General features: G+C 43.6%; 1 protein-coding gene across 2 annotated transcripts in view; it reads right to left on the minus strand.

Moving 5' to 3' along the window:
- The window catches only part of PTCH1 (patched 1), a 55700-nt gene that overhangs the window by 19223 nt on the left and 17543 nt on the right, over positions 1–18934 (minus strand). For both annotated transcript variants that reach the window (XM_082842406.1, XM_082842405.1), the window contains exons 3-15: positions 16862–17051; positions 15167–15236; positions 14973–15064; positions 13407–13605; positions 12985–13106; positions 12019–12166; positions 11056–11187; positions 10479–10634; positions 9607–9705; positions 8976–9101; positions 3518–3636; positions 2488–2890; positions 1536–1845 (exon numbers count right to left, since the gene is read on the minus strand). In XM_082842406.1, the coding sequence (XP_082698532.1) occupies positions 1536–1845; positions 2488–2890; positions 3518–3636; positions 8976–9101; positions 9607–9705; positions 10479–10634; positions 11056–11187; positions 12019–12166; positions 12985–13106; positions 13407–13605; positions 14973–15064; positions 15167–15236; positions 16862–17051 (2166 nt within the window). The remainder of the gene's footprint in view (positions 1–1535; positions 1846–2487; positions 2891–3517; positions 3637–8975; positions 9102–9606; positions 9706–10478; positions 10635–11055; positions 11188–12018; positions 12167–12984; positions 13107–13406; positions 13606–14972; positions 15065–15166; positions 15237–16861; positions 17052–18934) is intronic.

Below are 18934 nucleotides of genomic sequence, written 5' to 3' on the forward strand. Positions count from 1 at the left end.
AGACACTGAAATCAATTCCAGGATAACCCTTCTTTGCTCAGATACTGGCAGTGCTCTGCAGATCTCTTTGTTATTTGTGGCAAGTTATTTGCATGTCTTTGGCCAAAGGGGGAAAAATGAAAAGCAGGGAATCTCTCAACTTTCTTGTCTTCTTTTGATTCATCATCTGAAAAAAAAAAAAAAAAAAAAAAAAAAAAAACCACTGCTTCCCAAACTACTGTAAAAAATAAGACTGGGAACAAATTCAAGTTAATCTCACGAGCATGTTAAAAAATAATGTTAATGTCATGTAGTTCTCTTCGCCTTCCTCAGAAAAAGAGAGGTCAAATCTGGTAACACATGCACGAACAAAATTCTAGGAACACGAGTCAAAGACAGAGACCGTACTGAAGAATTTTCAATCGAATTCAAGTTGTTTACCATTTCATGCAAACTCACAGGGAAATTGGCTGCTTAATCTTTACATACAAGTGTATTGACTTAAGACCAAAAAAGGCACTTAAATCTGTGTTTAAACAAGCCTAATTAAGTGGGAAATTAAGACAATCATTTGGATAACTTAAGCCAAAAAATGTTGGGGCCATAATTATTTGGGTATTTCAGTAAGAGTATTTTTGCTTGAATTGTGTAGATAATTATCTTGATTCTCCACTTTACTTTGCATGTGTCAACACAGAATAAATGAACAGATGTTCTTAGAATCACTGAATACATTCATATTCAGTCAGCAGTTAGGGGCAACTTTAGGCCGTCTTTCTCTCCAGTCGACTACTATTTCCTAGAAATGTTTCTAAGGGCAAGGTCAGAAGCTGAGAAGGCATTGTAAAGCAGAAATTGATTATTTATCATATACTATGAGATGTGATCAAGCGATTAAGCTTACTCCATATGGTAAGTCAAAAGATGGTCAAAAGACGGAATTTTAAATTATATTCACCAATGATGCAAAGCTACTAATGTAGTAAGTTACAATTTGGCAGTGAGTCAGCCTAGAAATTCCATTAACACTTGGGTTTCACTTGGTCACCAAACTAGCCACCATTAAAATAAAAAGAAAAAGTACTAGAAGCATCCAGCTCCGTCTTTTATAACCTACTTTCCCATTTCCTGCTTTAAAATGCCTTTCTCAGCTTCTGACCTTGCCCTTAGAAACATTTCTAGGAAATAGTAGTCGACTGGAGAGAAAGAAGGCCTAAAGTTGCCCCTAACTGCTGACTGAATAGGGATGCATTCAGTGATTCTAAGAACATCTGTTCATTTATCCTGTGTACTCATAAATTCTTACAGAAGTTCCTGAATCAGCCATTTGAACTGTTTGCATCGTTTTATAGGTAAAAACCAGATTTGGGAGCTGCGCCAGAAAGAGTCTATATAAGAATTTTCAGCAACAATTAGAAGTCAGTGGAACATGTCAGTGTTACATTATCATCTAACACTTTAATAAAGTGAACAAAGGGAACTTGTAGAAGCTGAACACACCAAAGACCAAATGGTGAATGTTTACCAAGGACAAGGGCCCTCCAGCGGCATCTTACCTTGGAGCCAGTCTCTGAAGTAGTGCAGCCACATTTTGGGAAGCTGTTTATTTTCTTCCAACATGACATACTTCACATTACTGAAACTCTTATGAAGGTCGTAAAGTAAGTGCTGGATATTGGGGTAGTCTGCCTTCTGAGTGACTATATACATGTTGTAGAAAGAGAAGTATTTGAACTGTGCAGCAATAAAGTCATATTCTCTAGTTTCCCGAGGCACAATGTCTGTAAGGTCCAGCCCATCACGCACTCGGGTGGTCCCATAAAGGCTGACCCCCAGCAGGCCCAGGAAAAGGAAGATCACCACGACCTGCAACAGAATAAGGGGCCCGAGATCAGACCCGGAGGAACATAACCGACTCTCCCTTGACAAAGATGAGCTGTTTGGTTTATACCTCACTCTTACCATCACACTATCTGGATGTACAGTGGAGGGGTCGTTTTCCCAGAGGAAAAAACATAAAATCATGGTAATTTTGCTTTTTTTTTTTTCTTTGGCGGTACACAGGCCTCTCACTGCTGTGGCCTCTCCCGTTGCGGAGCACAGGCTCCGGACGCGCAGGCTCAGCGGCCATGACTCACGGGCCCAGCCGCTGCGCGGCACGAGGGATCTTCCCGGACTGGGGCACGAACCCGTGTCCCCTGCGTCGGCAGGCGGACTCTCAACCACTGCGCCACCAGGGAAGCCCGGTAATCGCATTTTTTAAACAAGCTCATTTAGAATAAAATCTTTAAAATGCAAGGAGTTGACGTAAATCGAAAGAAACATTTGCCACATAGAGATGCACTCCTGTAGAAGATGAGCTCATTAAAATGGCCTCGAGCTCTAAATGGACTGACTCGTTAGGAGGCCTGAAATACATCACATCTGAGGAAGCAATCGGATGAATTCCAAAGGCGCCTGCTCTGTTATTTTTTGCAGACAGTAGGAGTCTTCTGTTTTGGTAATTACCTTGGCTTTTGGTTTCAAGAGGAAAGGGGCATAGTGCTTCTCGGCAAAAGATGAGAGTGTCCACCTGCTGCAGGGGGGCTCAAGGCAGTGGAGGCTAGAGTCAGAGAACTGGGAGAGCAGGTCCCTCGTGGAGCTGGTGCTCTCGGGGCTCTGGCAGCTGAGCGTGTCCTGGGCCACGGTGACGGGCTGCACGGAGATCTCGGAGCGCGGCTCGGCAGTGGTGTAGTACACGTGCGTGTGTGGGTCGTACTCTGTGCGAAGCTGCACCGTGGACTGCATGGTGATCTGGGTTTCGTGGGCGAAGCTGTGGCTGCTGTAGGGGGGCGGGGGGCTGTAGCGGGTGTTATTGTGAGTCTCTGTGTAGGCCTGGGGTTCAACCTGAATCACTCTGCTGACACAGGGGCTGAAAGAGGGGGAAGTATGTTGGAATGGTATACCGAAACAGGGAAACGGTGCTTTCATTTCTGCCAATGACTGACATTATTCACTTTACACAGCTCTGACTTAGGAGCAAAACATAGCCCTGAACTCCACAAACACCATCCGGTTTATCCATTCGGACACAGACACGAGTCAATCAAAGGAGGCCAAATGGATGGCTGATCCTGAATTTGGCTGACAAAAATCAAGTTACATGCCGATGACCCTCTTAATGCATAATTCCTTTAAAAAAAAAACCCCAAAACCAAACCACCCAAAGGGTGATATGTTTTCCAGATGGTGGTTTTCAACCTTCGTTCTGCCCTAATCCATAGAGATACAACACATTCCCAACAATCAGCAATACTGGTGTGTGGTAAACAATGATCCTGTGTATCACAACCTCGGGGCTGTAAGAATGTTCAGTTGAGGGAGGGGAGAACCCCAGTGACTCCGACGTCCCCCCGAGGAAGCATCCTCTGTCCGTTATCTCCCCTGCGTTCGGCACACTGTTAACTACGCTTCCTTCTAAGTTCACAGACTGAAAATTTCTCTAAACATGACCACTCTGCTCCCAACAAATAAAGGCCACAGGGGCCAGAAAATGTACCTTGTAAAACAGCAGAAAATATCCAATCTCCTGTCCTCACGTCGATACAAATCCATGCTGAGAATTGCAGGAAAAATGAGCAGAACCATAGCAAAATTGAATACCACCACTACAGCCGCCTGGGAGAAAAAAAAAAAAAAATGTAGAGGTCACTAATACCTTTCCTCCCAGTCAGAGGACTGCTTTGAAAATAAAGATGCTTTAAACAAAATCTTTCTTTCACTTTCCTAACTGAGGTGTTTAAGCCTGAAATAGATGCTGGAGTTTCTCATCACTTTGCTTCTCGTCCTTCATTAAGAGACCATTTGACTAGAATAGAGGCCCCCATCATTCCTTTCCATCTCTAATAATTCCATGAGCCCACAGGGTACAAACACAGGAACTAAACTAAACCAAACTGACAAAAGCAGAACCGAGAATATGCCTGAAATGTTTTACTTTAAGATAAAAAGAAACATTTTCCTCTTAGAACATTTCTAAGAGTTCACGTAGCCCTGATTTTACACTTAGAAAATTTATACATAACGTGGCTCGAGTATATCCAAATGTCACCTTTAAAACACAAAATAAAAATTCAAACACGTCCCCCGAGGTTTTTAATAGGCACATTCCAAATAGCCTCTGGAGTAGCCTGTGGGGTGTGCGAGCGCAGTAACATAAAAGGTCAAGGAGAGTTAAGCAGAAATTCCTGTGTGTGATTCTAGTATGCAGAATAAATAAGTACGGATTCAAAAGTCACTCCATAACCTAGAATAAACACAGGGCTAGATTCTGTAGCGCTTTGGCAAATCTCCTGCTGACCTAGTAAAAATTACACAATTGGGCTGTTAATAGGGGAAAGTCAACAGAGGACAGTTGAAAGGGCTCTCCCGTACAGAAAGGCATGGAAAGCAGCAGCATGATGAAAAATGCAACTGGAGTGCAAAGTAACCAAGAAATCATCAGAAAGTTTTTTTGAAAAATAAAAACTCTTACAAGGTTTTTCAAAGAACTGCTTAGTTCTAAAACCTTCTCAAACTGGGTAAACGTTTCAGGGCGAGAAAAGAAAACCCGATTACAACTGGTACCGAACAATACCAGAGGAGAACCTTGCAAAGGTCTCTGGATAGTAATTTGTGAACTTATGCTTGAGGTGAAATAGCAAGCCCAAGTTCTGGAGAGATGCTTTTTTCGATAATTAATTCCCTGTCAAGTCTACAAAACCAAAAAATAACCAAGAGTCTCCTAAAAATGACCCAACCCCTCTCTTCGTCTGCCTTGAAAATTCCTCATCAATTCAAAATACATGAAACATGTTAACCGGCCACTCCAATGTATATAACGTACTTTAAAGACCTGCCTAACATGTTATAAGCAAATCACTATTTCGACTAGAGGATTTATCTAAGAGGCAAATAGAAAAAAGAAAAGTCAGGGCGGCGTATTGGGTACAGAAGACACAAAGATAAATAAGACAAAATCCTGCTCTCAAGGAAAGACACAGCCAAAACTATAAACAAATTACAAGCTAGGCTGACAAATGTAGTAATAGAAGCATGCCAGGGTTCCAGAGCGGCTCAGAGGAGGGGAGCATGCAGGTGGGGGTACACGGGGGGGGGGGGAGTGGCCAGAAAAGGTTTCTTGGGAGATGGAGAAGACAAAAAAGGGTTTGGGGAGGACCAGGGAGGAAGGATGCATGGAGGAAATCCGATAGGCCGTGTCTGAGTTTAAAAGCTATGCAGTACTGCTGGGTTTAAAATTCTGTTGAGGGAAGAGAAAGGAGGAGGAGTGATGGGAAGTCAGGTAGTTAAGTTACACACGATCCGTTCGATTCTTACAGCAACCAGGAGGCAGACGTTAGTCCTGCTGTCGACCCTTTACCTAATAAAGACCCGTGGTGCAGCGGAAGGTCACCTGCCTGAGGCTCCCAGTAAATCGGATTCAAACACAGGCTTGATGGCCTAAGCCCCCAGCCCAGCTGGGACCTGGGAGTTCTCGTTAGATCTGATCACCTCCTGAAGGGACAGACACGGGGGGAGGGTTAGGATTCCTGACCAATCAGAACATAGGGGAGAATGCATCTGCTCCTCAAGGGTTTTCCAGGAAAACTTAATCTTGGGGGGCGGAATCCTGTCAGCTTTTCTTTTTATTACAGTCATGCTTAGAATTCAGGAGTATAATTGCAGACAAGAAACTCTGGGCATCTCATTTTGAACAGAAGTTCCTGGGGATGAGGACAGAGACTGTGAAAAGATAAGCCATGCAGGTGTATACAGGTGGCCCAGATGTTGCGGCCAAAACAACACTGATGCTTTCTGCCATGGCTGGGGAATGTATCTGACACCAGCCTCATCCATCAGAGAAATCCGATGGGCATCTTGCTTGGTCTCTTTGTGGTGGAAATGGAGAAACGAAAGAAGAAACCCAAGGTAGCTTCCCATCTAAACTTACTGTCCAACAGCTTATTACATATATAGGTAGGATATCTACTGATAAGAAAGTTGTAGAACTTCAACATCCTCTAAAGTGCACTGAAATAATAAAAACAAACGGCAAGGATTTCTCAGTAAGAGAGAAGTGTCACTGCTAGAGCAAAGAGCACTTTAAGAAATTTCCAGTAAATGTGAAAAGATGACGGGGATGATCCTGCACCGTCAATCAATTCTAATTGCTGTGCTTTAAGGAAACGTCCCATTCCCCTGCAAAGCATCTATGGGTGGCCCCACTGAGACGCAGAGCAGAGAGGAACTGGCCCTGCCTAGAGGGGCCCTCGTCTAAACCCTCTTACCATTTGGAACAATAAGGCATTCTGTTCTGGGACTTTTCATTGAAGAACAAATACCATTCAGTTACCAGCAAAGCCCCAGTGTAGGGCATTCGTTTTCAAAGAATTATAAACAGTGCCACTGCTTTCTGGTATAGAGGTGGCATTTGGACAGATGGATAAAGATTGACAAGGAGGTTTCTTTGGGAAAGAAATTCTATTTATTTTGGCAAGGTCACAAAATTGGAAAGGCTCCACAAGGAAAAATTTTAACGTGGGTTTATCACTGGACAGAACCATTTTGGATATGTCCTTCTGATGCTTAACCTAGAGTATCCTGAAAATACAAATACAAACGAATACCCAAAGTTACAACCTAACACAGTTACTAACGTAAAGAGAAACTATATAATGGTCAATTTCAAACGTCAATACATTTTAAAGGGAACCAAGTGTAAAATTTCTGATGGCTACTGCAAAAATCATGGCATGCTCTTTTTTCTTAAATTTTCTATTCTTCTTTTTTACTTTTTGTTTTTGTTTACTGAGAATGAACCAGTATCACAGGAAGCCATTCTCTAGCAAATGAGAACTTCTAGAAGCTGTAGATGCAATTCCTAAAGTGATACTCCAGTGCCTTGGAATAGAAATGCAAAACCAACAGTATTCATTTCATCTCAGTAAGGTGCTTACCTTGGGAGAACTTAGCGTACTGGATTTTCTAAAAGGCGTAAGGAAAACTCATGTAGCTTTTCAGACCACCACACCATAGGATATCATTAGAGGACAGTATGCCTTGATGAATCATCAGTTTGTACTGAGAGAGGAGAGGAGAAAATGAGAGAGAGGGACAAGAAGAAAAGAAGGAGCGTGAGGTAAAGCAGATAAAGAACAGCGAGGGAAAAGGCAGGCAGAGAAGGACAGAGGAAGAGGGAGGGTCCCACTGTTAAAAGACTCTAGAACAGTTTCTCAGTACCAGAATCTGCTGTATACGAGACAAGAGCAGGCTATCAAAGGGTGCTGCACACGTGCACGGCTGTGCAAAAGGCATCCTAAAACTTCAGTTGTACCAACAAATTAGCGGGCATCTTTTATTTACCTTCCGTATTACTGAGCACTTCTTAGATATATTTTCATTTTCTTTGAACTTTGGTCCCACTTTCAGATTTAATGTATTCATTTATTCACTCACTACTTCTATTTCTACTTTCTATATGTTTATAATAAAATGAAAATAAGCTTTTTTTTTTTTTAGTATTTTTCTTTTTGGGGGGCCTGGTGGTCATACTGATGGGTACAAAACCTTACACCAAAGAGTAAACAAGTCTAGTGTCCCAAATGCAGTAAGATCACTAGTTGCTTAGGCCTTTATCGGTAAGTAGTGAAATAAGATTCATATCTGAAGGCTAGAAAAGAGCTGAGTGTGTTGACAAAAATATGAATAGAAACCTAATCCATGACTTGTCAATTTCTCTTCCTGGTCACAATCCTTAGAACCTTTTGGTGATTAAAAGGAGTAAAGCAGTATGAATAAGCTGGATGGATGTAACGAGAGTTTAAAAAGTGACACCAAAAGTAGTTTCCTTTAAAAACCTGGCCATCTCAGGAATTACTATCCCATTGTAAGAGAGGAGGAAGAGGGAAAGCCACTGCTCCTTTAATCTTTCTTGGAAACCAGTTGGAGCTTTAAAATTTGAATTTCATTCACAAAACCTCAATAATATCCTTGAGAAATCAAAACCCTAAACCACTTCAGGCTTAGGAAGACCACGCCACAAACTGGGCAAGCAGCCTCCTTTATCTGCTGCGTTGACCAATTTCAGGATCTCCCACGAGTTTCAAGCAGCTGAAGAGCAATGCCCGCACTTTACACCAAGCACAGAACTGACCATAGCTGCATCCCCAGTCGCGGGAACTCTCCACTCTTACAATTCATGTTAGCTGGCTCTTTGGAAACATATCTCAGAGGCCTCTAGATGTGAAAGGGCCTGGTTTGGAAGGAAAGAACAGAACAACGATGGACCAAATTGCTCTGCGCAAGAAAGGGAGAGGAATTCTGTGTTCTCTTGGGCAGCCTCAGAGTCCGGTAGGGAACCAAAAGGAAGGAGAAGAGGGGCCAGGAAGAACAAGGAAGGAGAGGTGGCAAGTAAGGGCTGGCCAATCCCTCCTCACACAGTGAGGGATCTAACGCTCAATTTTAAGGTATGGCCTGGCCTGGGCTACCCCGCAACCCCATCCTCGTATCCGTGAAGTCTGCTCCGTGCAGCGGCTTTGTGCTGGGGGCTGCTTTAGGGAAATCAAGAGATGGTAGCCAGCAGGGGAAGGGGGTGAGCACAGAAACTGAGAGTGGAGTTTAGAAGCAGGGACGAACAAGAGCTGGCTGCACCAGGGCCCAATCCTGATTATCTGCAGTACGGGCTTACAGGCGTGCCCCATGGAGTGGCCCTGGGCCATGAGGATACCCAGGCCTCAGGCTTCTGAGCTATAGGGCTTTAAAGGAAAGAAAGAACCCTAGAACTTTCTTTCAGAGGGAGTGTCAAGGTTATTGCTTAAAGACGCATCCAGCCAGAAGAAAGAGTCCCCAAAGCTGGCATGCTGCTTTACTTCACGGTGGTGGTACCGTAAGCACATCACTGGAGAAAAGCAGACCTGGAAGGCTCGCTGCTGAGCGCAGCGCTCACAGATCCCCCCCGGATCTAGTTACTGGAAACTCACCTGCAGGGAGAATGCCCGCAGAGCGGGAATCGGGATCAACGCAGCCATAAAGAAGGCTGTGACGTTGCTGATGGATGTAAGGGCCACGCTGGCTCCCGTGCGCTTGAGACACTCCCCGGTCCTGTCCTAAGGATGAGAAACCACAGTGCTGAGAGCTGCACAGGGCGGAGTCCCCTCAGACCACAGACTGTGTGAAATAAGACAACTGGTAGTTTACAACGCTGATGTGAGGGGATAAGAAAGGGATATCTCTGCCTTTCCCTCTAACACCAACACTGAAGTTCAAGTTTTCAGTGCTATCTACACAGTCATGTGTTGTTCATGGTTATTACTACCCAAAGCACAAAGCTGCAAGATAATGATTTAAGTACATTTTTAATATGGTTAAAAAGGGGCAAGGAGAGATGAGAACAAAGTAACCAAAAAACCCAAAGAAACAAACGTGCACTTTGGAACAAGTCTCCTGAGATGCTTTTAACTTACTTTACTTACTTAGAGTCAGTCACGTGTCATCTGACTCGGGACTGAAATGTTTACCGGGCCAGATTGAGAAAAGTGGAAGGACAAACACTCAGGAACAGAGAGGGGCTTCTGCTGTCCTCAAAGGTTTCTTCTTTTGTTTTTCTATTACCTCAAAAGGGATTCTTTTATTCTGCCCTGTTTCACTAAATGCATGCGCCAGCAGGAAGACATCGTCCACACCGACGCCAAGAGCAAGGAATGGCAAAACCTGTGGTGAAGACACAGCACAGTGGCGTGAGACACGCGAGGCCCGAGAATTCTACAAAGCCATTCAAAACGCTGCCGCCAGCACCCCAAGGCGCCCACCCCAGGGAAGGCTTACACGGACTCACGAGAAGAGCTTGGTTTTATCTGAGCTAGACCCCGAAGGCTAGCAGCTGTGGCTCACAGCAGATCTTGTCCATTACTATGTCTAAGCTCCACGCATAATAATTTGGTTAAGTTAACAAATGAGAAGGAATTATACTCCAATAAAGATGTTAAAAAAAAAAAAAGTGAGAAGGAATCCATCTCATTTAAAGCAGTGGTTCTCAGAGCGTGATGCCTAGACCAGCAGTGTTGGGAGCTGGCTAGAAATACAAATTCTCCACCAGCAGTGTTGGGAGCTGGCTAGAAATAATACAAATTCTCCACCCTCACCCCAGATGGACTGCATTAGAAACTCTGGCGATGGGGCCCAGCAATCAGTTTTCACAAGCCCGCCAGGTGACGCTAATGCACACTCAAGGTTAAGAACCACTACTCGAATAAATGATCTAAATTCCACTGACAAATGAAGCATCTCTAACTAATCAACAAGCCCATTCAGACCTGCCACTGTCAAGTGGTCCACTTAGAGACAGCACCCCCCTGAGAAATGGGGCATCTTAGTGGAAAAGGCTGGAAGACCCTTTAGGTGACATGGACACACTGGAGGCCAACTGGGCAAGCCCGGAGAGGGGTGTTTGTCAATGAACAGCAGACGGACGGCTCCTTTAGTACCTGAGTTGTTGCAGCATTAAAGGAAATCCCGATCAATGAGCACAGGCCCAATCCTGCAGCCACTGACAGTGCAACCAACAGGACACCAGCCAGCCCCACGGCACCCTGGGACTTGGAGCAGTCCCAGCGCAGCATGGTTAAACAGGCATAGGCAAGCTACAAGCAGAACAGTTGGGCAGGGTGGTGGGGAGGTGAAGGAATGAAGGGGAGTTGGAGGAGGGGGGAGAGGAGGAAGGGGGAGACACAAAACAAAAGCCAAACATTAGAATGTGTAAAGATTCTAATGTTTTCCCCCACCCATCACCCCAAATCGAAAGGCAGAACTTATTAAATCGAACAACAACAAAAATTTACATTACAGACATCATACGAAATGATACGAGTCAAAGATGGGCCAACTGCAAATGGTAATAAATGCTTTACACGACCACTTTTTAAACCGTTACGAAGCCGAGCTCTCCCTGTCTTGGGTGCAAGTGTGTGTTAAGAGCAGTTAAAAAGCAGGGGCAGTCATGGAAAGGTAAAAACTAAAAAACAAAACAAAAACGCCCCCTGGGAGAACCGAATTGATTGTTACCATCAGTAAATAGCCACTGGCCACTCGGATGACGCTGACGTCAGAGAAGGACTTGAGGATGTCGTCCAGGGTCGTCGTGGTAAAGGAAAGCACCTTCTGAGTGGAGTTCTGAGCGACGCTCTGATGAACTACCTGCGGTCACAACGCAAGGATAAATTCCCAGATGGGATTAAAGCTACGGTGAGCTTCGAGAGCACAGACCTCTCAGGTGACATGTCCCCTTTACCCGACCCCCACTTTTTTCTGATGCCTTGAAAAGCGCTCTCCATGATTGGGGTTTGAACTTGGACTAACGTTGAAGGACCTGAGCCTGGGACAATGAAGGCTATTGCTAATCAAATGAGAATGTGGTGCTGTGGTGAGCCGGTGAGCCTGCGTAATTGAAGTTTTCTCCGACAGCCTTATTTATGCTATGTCTAAGACTACTATTCTCCTCGCCATAACTCTACAACTGATTTGCGGGCCCATCAGTTCCCCCCTAATCCAAAACAACTCATTCTTAGGGGCACTCCTCCCCCTCTTCATTCGCTGGCCACTTTCAAAAGGTCACATGCAGCTCAGTAGAGGTCACTGCTTGGGAAACAAAGGCCAGCTCCTGTCACATGACCTAACCAAGGGGACTGCAGCTGTGAACAGATTCTACGCCTTGCTAATGTTTTCCAGACACCTTTTTTCGCTAACCAAGTGTTTTTTTTAAACACTGTTATGCCTTAGCTCTGGGGTTCACAATTGGTTACTCAAAATGTTCCAGGGCATCACAATTAGAATTAGCATCACCCAGATAGTGAGATTTTCAATATAAAGAGAAGGAAGAAGTTTTCATCCCCCCAAGTTCCCAGAATTACCATCAGTTTTGAAAATAAATTCTAATGAAAACAATGCTTTAAAACGTTAAAACGAAGTATTTCGTAACTAAGGGGTCTGTACTCAGGTTCAAAGGGCGTCAGAAGGCCACCCATTTACCTCCACATACGTCCTCTGCCAAGCCTCCAGGATGGCTGCCGCCTTGTCCTCGTTCCAGTTGATGTGCGAGACATACTCATAACCCTTGAAGTGTTCGTACATTTGCTTGGGAGTCATTAACTGAAACATGGTCTGCAAGGCGTGGGCGCTGCGATGGGGTGGAAAAGGCACACCATCAGCCTCCCCAGGAAGCAGCGCTCACTGTGCAAAGTCCCCACCGAGCACCCCCGACCCGCTCGCAGCCGTTCGGTCCTACGTGAGCACATGTTTCCATTAAAACGGGACCTGGATGGTTATTTTATTTAATAGATTGATGTACCATATTAAAGGTGTAACCTTACAAACCTTTTACAGATACACCCCCAAATTAAATTAATAGGCAATTTCCTTTCTCAGTTTCTAGTCAACGAAACAGGAAGGGTAGTGGAGTAGATAGCCTGATCAGATATGCTGGGCTCCACGCTGCACGCCTGCTTGTGCAGAAATCCCAGACGACAGCTCTCTCAAGGGAGAAATCTCAGACGGAGCGCCTGACACTTGACGGAGCGGAGTCCACAAGTGCACAGAGGATAATTCTCATTTAGCCCTCAGTCGCTGGTCTTTCCCTTGAACAGTCTGTGATGGAGTTCAGCTCATATCATGTAACTCCACATGGTACGACCAATTCCTCTTGCCTGCTTTATAGTTGCCCGGATTTTCTACATCACGGGTAGAGCGTCTAAAATCCTACAAGCGCTAACTACAGTCTCCATGAAAATGATAAATCTTGAAAAATTCCCCATAAGGTGCTTTTTTGAGCTGGTCTAGTCCACTAATATTTCCTCATATTCTATTACACCAGACAGCTAGCTAGGGTAACAGTTAAGTATTAATACAAATACACTTGCAGACGTCAGAAGGGAAGCGGTTTCTGAGGAAAGGACAAAAAAATAGATGGCTTGGATTTTCCTCCATGTGTTGGATTACCTGACAAGCTTTCCAGTGCTGTTCTTGACTGTGCCACCCACAATCAGTTCCTCCTGCCAGTGCATATACTTTCTGGATAATCCATGACACCCACCATTCAAAACAAGGGCCATATCAAGAGGCTAAAAATAAAGAGACAGCCTCATAATTACAGGAATTAGTAGGCAGGTCACATGCCTTGTTAAAATCCAGTGCATTAAGGGCTTGTTTGTTTCAGTGAGAACATTAATAAGGAGGCTAATGAGAGGCGTATGGCAAATCTTACAGCAAAATTTAGCGCTTTAAACAAACTTAGTTCCACAGACCAAAAAAGTCATGGAGAAGGCAATCTTAAAAATAAAAATAATAGGACTAAAAATGGGGGCAAATGGCAAGTTTTTTCTCCCTTCCCCTCCTGAGAAGCAATCAATGGCTGTACTTACTTTGGTTGCATTTTTGTTGGGGGCTGTGGCAGGGCAGTCCGGATCAGCCGGATTGAGGCAGGGCCGGTCCATGTAACCATGACCAACTTCAGCCTTATTCAGCATTTCCTCCCAGCTGTCCACTTGATAGTTTATTTTCTTTAACTCTTCTAGGAATTCCAAAGGGTCAAAGTTTGTCCACTGCAAAGGAGGCTTACCTCTGTGAAAGAAATTAGGAGGCAAGACAATGAAAGAGAGGCTTCCAAGCCCTTAGTAAAATAACAAGACTGAATCTACTGCATCTGGATTGTAGGATGCTTTTCGGGGAAACAACTGTAATTCTGGGACCTTGGCACAAAACCCAAACGCTCCTTTCCAGTATACCTATATGCAAACCTAAGTCAGGAAAATAATTCATGAATGGACATGGCGAACAGAGAGCTTATAAATTAACAAAGGTACCAAAGAATCTTAACTTGCTGATATAGTATATTTAATGCCTAACACCCAAATTAGCCAAATGGGTGCTTCTAAGCATAAGACTGAGACCCAAAATTAAGGGGTGGGGGGGGCGCGGAGGAAATCACAATGTCAAATTAGCACTTGCCAGCCTAATAAATGCTTTATAAATGTCATCAATCAAAATATTTGATCTCCATTACCTTTAATAATCCCATACTTATGAGCTCTCTCTGACAGCCTGGCAGTCGGCCCCACGAGCCCCCTGCTGCCTCTGCCATCACCGCCATCAAGGCCACTTCCCCCCACACTCACTTTTGAATTTGTGCTGCTGACAGACCAGAAAGGCTTTTGGCTGCCTGTTATGTGGTTCAAACCACACTGTAGCTGCTTAACCAGGCTGAAGTCATTATTCAGAATCTCCCAACCAGAAAACACAAAACCCCTTATTTCCCACCTAAAACTGTACACTGAAGGTCAGGGTATGGACACTGCAAATTGCTTTTGCAGACATGCGCAAGCTAGGAGGGAAACAATAACCCAAGCACTAACTCTTGCATAATTAACTGAAAATGTCTACACTGATTAACAATTATTCCTTAAATGATGCCGTGTACATAATATTCAACCGCTAAACTGCGAAGCATCCCCTACCATGACCTTCAAAGATAGTGGATTTCCCTCTTAAATGCCATTAATGTGATCCAAAGAAAGGTCAGCATTTCACTTAACAGGAAGATCTTGAACTTCGACATGTACCCACTAATAAATTCTCTCCTTAAAAAATAAGCTAAACCCACGTTAAGTGCTCGGTGTACAAAACTGCAAATATTTTAAAGAGTTAAAAATCACACATACTCTGAGATAATTTGCATTTTATTTGCATATAAATGGGCTGGTAAAAGTGAATGAAATTTAATGATGCCTACAGAACTTTTTTTGAAAAGAGGAGAAACATTCTGCCGAAGTGCCCTCTCCCCCAACTATTCACTCGAAACATGCACATGGAATTTCAATGTTTTTATTTCTTGTCCAAAACTGAAACAGAATAAACAATGATAAGGTAACATCAGAAACATTCTAGAGTTTAGAAATCACAGACATCAGAAAACAAGATCACACACTTACAGTAGGTATGCTGTCCCAGATTGTAGCTTCGCCCCTTCCCAGAAGCAGTCCAAAGGTGTAATAATTAAACAAGGGTAAAGATATTCTATTATCTGTCAAAGTTGAAAAGTATAGGCCACGCATTAGGCTAATGTATACCACTGGGCTATTTGAGAATTTTTGAGAATTTTTTTGCAAACAGAAAGAAAATATACCTGATCCATGTAACCTGTTTCTGTGATAAGTTCTCCAGATTTATAACACAAATGTTCCAATTTCCATTGCCTATTAAAATAAAAAGCAGAGACAAAAGTTTCTTATAGTAATAAAGGAAATGTGTGCAAAATCAGAACTATAGAACATACAGAGAGAACTGCAATTTTGATCACTTTTCAGTATCTGTCAAAATGAGCAGAGCTTTGCCAAATGGATTCAACAAGCTTGCTTTAATGAATAGATAATACTCAACTGTAATTAACATGTGGGGTGTTTATGTAAATGAATGCTACCCAAAGTACTTGAAAAGTCTTGTTTTCTTAAGTGTTCTCCCAATAATCTTGTTTACACCATTAATCTGCTTTTCCACATACATTAAACAACTTCAGGGCAGATAATTCAGAGTTGAATTATCACAAATTCAAAATAGGTGGGGACTAAATTAGTAAGGTTTATAATGTATTAACATATATTGAGGTGGGAAAATATTATTTTTTTTACTGGTAAATTATGTCCTTATTAACAGAGAGTGTTCAAAATGAACTTTCCTGCTCTTAACCACAAATGCTATAAAGAACATTACCAGGTAGATTGGTTTCCCACTTTACATTCTTCTATTCTTGTCCTACAGAAATTATATCAAATATACTGATCAACAATTACCTATACTATCCATCGTCTATTACTATAGCATTTTGTTATCCCTAGAAGAGTGCTGTATAAGCCCAGGCCTTCCCAAGTGTATTAGGGAAATGAGTCTAATTTGAAAAAAGAGAAAATTAGGAAAAGGTGGGGATGGGAACTCCAGGGAAAGAAAAAATATAAAACTCCTTCTAGACTGCTCTGTTTCATTGGTCTACTTTTTCTTTTATTAGTCGCCCAAAAAGAACGTTCTGGACTTCGCCCTCTTCCTTGTGGAACCTTCCCATCCATCCCTCAGTGCCCTGCTGAAATGCCACCTTTTTGCTAAGCTTTCTTGGATCAGTGCTGTGAAAGTGACCCCTTTCTCTTGAACCCCAGAGCAATGCTGGTCGGCTCTCCTTCTTGACACTGGAGCACCTGTAGGAGGGACTGCCTGTGTTTGGCTTTGTACATGCTTCTCTGTATTGTCTTTCCTCTCCCTAACTTAGGCTGTGGTGGTTTCATTCCAGAACTCCTCCTATGCTTTTACTACATCCACAGAATTGCTAAATTAGCTACAAAGCTAAAGGGTAGTATTTGGTAAAGGTGTGTGAATCCACCTTACTCTGCCTACCTGTCCCCAGGAATTCACCACAGTGGCTCAACCCCCTATTTTTTGGTGACACATACCAACCACTAACATCTGTAATGAATAAAGTAATGAGAAGTAACTTCTTTTTCTTTTTTATTCTTTGTGAGGTGACTAAAGGCAATTCAAAATGTAACTGTTCCAAAAACAGGTTAAGCAGTGAAACATCTTCAGAACGGTGGACAGCCATCCAAATGGCTGCTTGAAGGACCATACTCATTTGGGTACAGTGCCAAGATACTCACTGAAAATACATTATAAAGTAATGTAGTTCATATGTTACTAAACTTTAGAGACAAATCAAGATTTTAAAAATCATTTCACGAGAAAACTGTTTGCACTAACACTTCCGCTGTATTTCCAGGGCAACTTTATTTGCTAAAACAAAGGGGTCTAAACCAGCAGCCTCTCCCCACCACCTTACCTGTTATACATATATACATGGACCCGGCTGGCCTGGAGCGCCGAGTCCAGGTGCTGTCGGAGTGCCTCCGTGGTCAGGACATTAGCACCGTCTTCCTTGGGGGTCTGAATCATGAGTTGAGGATTAAACATAGCCTCTTCTCCAATCTTCTGGCGAGTGTAATTTAATTCACGACTTACTCGCCCACCAACTGGTAAACACGTACAGGTTTCAATTAGAACAGCAAAATCCCCACAAATTCACATTCTGTTACCTCACTAACAGGAGCAGGGTACACGATAAATGAACTCTGGTCACAGAAATGTATGGCTGATGTCTAAGGGGTAACATTCACTTTATTATGACTGGCGATGTTAACTCTACCAATAACAAACATATAAAAAATACTCACTAAAACCTCTTAACAATGGTCCTGCCTGTCACACACGCAAACCTAATGCATGCGTGCTTTGTGCACCTTCTAACTAACACACCATATGTATAAAGGGGGAGGGGGAAGGAAAACTTGAGACACTTTTCCTTACAGACCAGACCAAATACCCCTGTTACAATTTCTTTCACTTGTATAAACAATGTGCCCCTGCAGCACATTTCAAGATAAATGGCTTCAATTTACACTCTTCTCCTAAATAATCTGGCAAAGGTAACAAGGAAATGTTTCTTCTTGTTGGAAAAAGAAACAAGGAAAGGTGGCAAATGTGTATTTAGCACAAAACTTGCCAGGAGAAGATAAATAATGTGATTTATGTCAGATGCACAAGGGGAAATCCCACTTGAGAAGAACCAAATGTATCAGCCATGGCTGTCTTGGGAGGCCCTGGAACCTGCTCTCTCAGATTCACCTGGTCAGCATCCAGAAAGCACAGGTGCCAGGTTCTGAGTCACCTGGGGGCGGGCTGCCTGTGTTCTGGAAGCTCCCCTGGTGATTTGGAACCCCTGCCCCAGCTTCTCCAGCAGGCGGCCGAAGCTGGGCGGGAGAGAAGCCAGCACAACAAAGCACGAGTAATGTTGTTACCAAAAACTGCTTTTTTTGTCTTCTTCCTCGGGTTCTAAGCTGTATTTCAATTAGGGTTTTAGAACGCGCCAAGCTCAGGATGCTGCACTGTCTGGGACATATGGAGGGCAAGGAGTTTTACTTCTCAACAGGGCCCTGATGGGAGCTGTGAAATGAAGCTCTGGAAAGGCTGCTTTGATTCAACACGGCGAACGGTAAGGGCTTGGAGGGAAGGCCCGCAGGGACAGCTAACAGAAGAGAATCCTCGAGCACCCTCACCCCTACACACTCCAGTTCCAAAAGGCACTGTAAGCTGAATGTTTACTGAAAAGCAGGCCTTCAGTTCTATCTTTTAGAAAGAACCCTCAGGGATCATCTTAGCTTTCCCACGAGCAGAAATCCTTTTTCTTCAAGTTTAGTATTCAAGGACATAAACATTTGGTTTGAGCAAGTAAATAAGGACTGGGAACAGCGGGTTGTTTAGTTCTCTTGGCATATTTTATAAACAAGGGAACAAGCTAAAAAGCAAATAATGCCCTCATTAGGAAAACTAGTCCAGATTCGCAGACTGGCAGAGTCATCTGTGCAGGTTCACGCAGATGGCCAAGGCCACCGTGGAACTCTGTGAGGTGAGGTTGAACGTACTGTGGTGTGTTGGAGAGACAAGAGGAAGAGGGAGGGGAGGGGGAGGGGGAGGGAGGTGTAGGAGGAGAGAGAGGGAAATGATCATTGGCTATAAAAACTATTCAGATGCTGCGGAAAACTTTGGCAGATAGCCCAGGGAACTGCTGAGGCCCCAGTAATCAGTTTGAAGTTAAAGACCATAGGAAAAAATAGGAAACAACTTGCAGCAGAGCCTCCATTTACATAAGGCCATAGGCCTTCTCAGGATGCTACAGAAAAGCTGCCTGCAGGCAGGGTCTGGCTCCTTCTGGCAGGAATCACTACGTATTATGTCAACCAATTAGTGAACTGAATTACACTCAATCCACATTCTCTAGAGATAGAAAAGCTGTTTGAGGTCCCCCCCCCCCCCCACCAAAAAAGCCAATTATTAGTCCAGAGGTCACTCCTGAAAA

This window comes from Leucopleurus acutus, assembly GCF_964270905.1.
Source record: "Leucopleurus acutus genome assembly, chromosome: 7".
NCBI classification, from domain to species: Eukaryota; Metazoa; Chordata; class Mammalia; order Artiodactyla; family Delphinidae; genus Leucopleurus; species Leucopleurus acutus.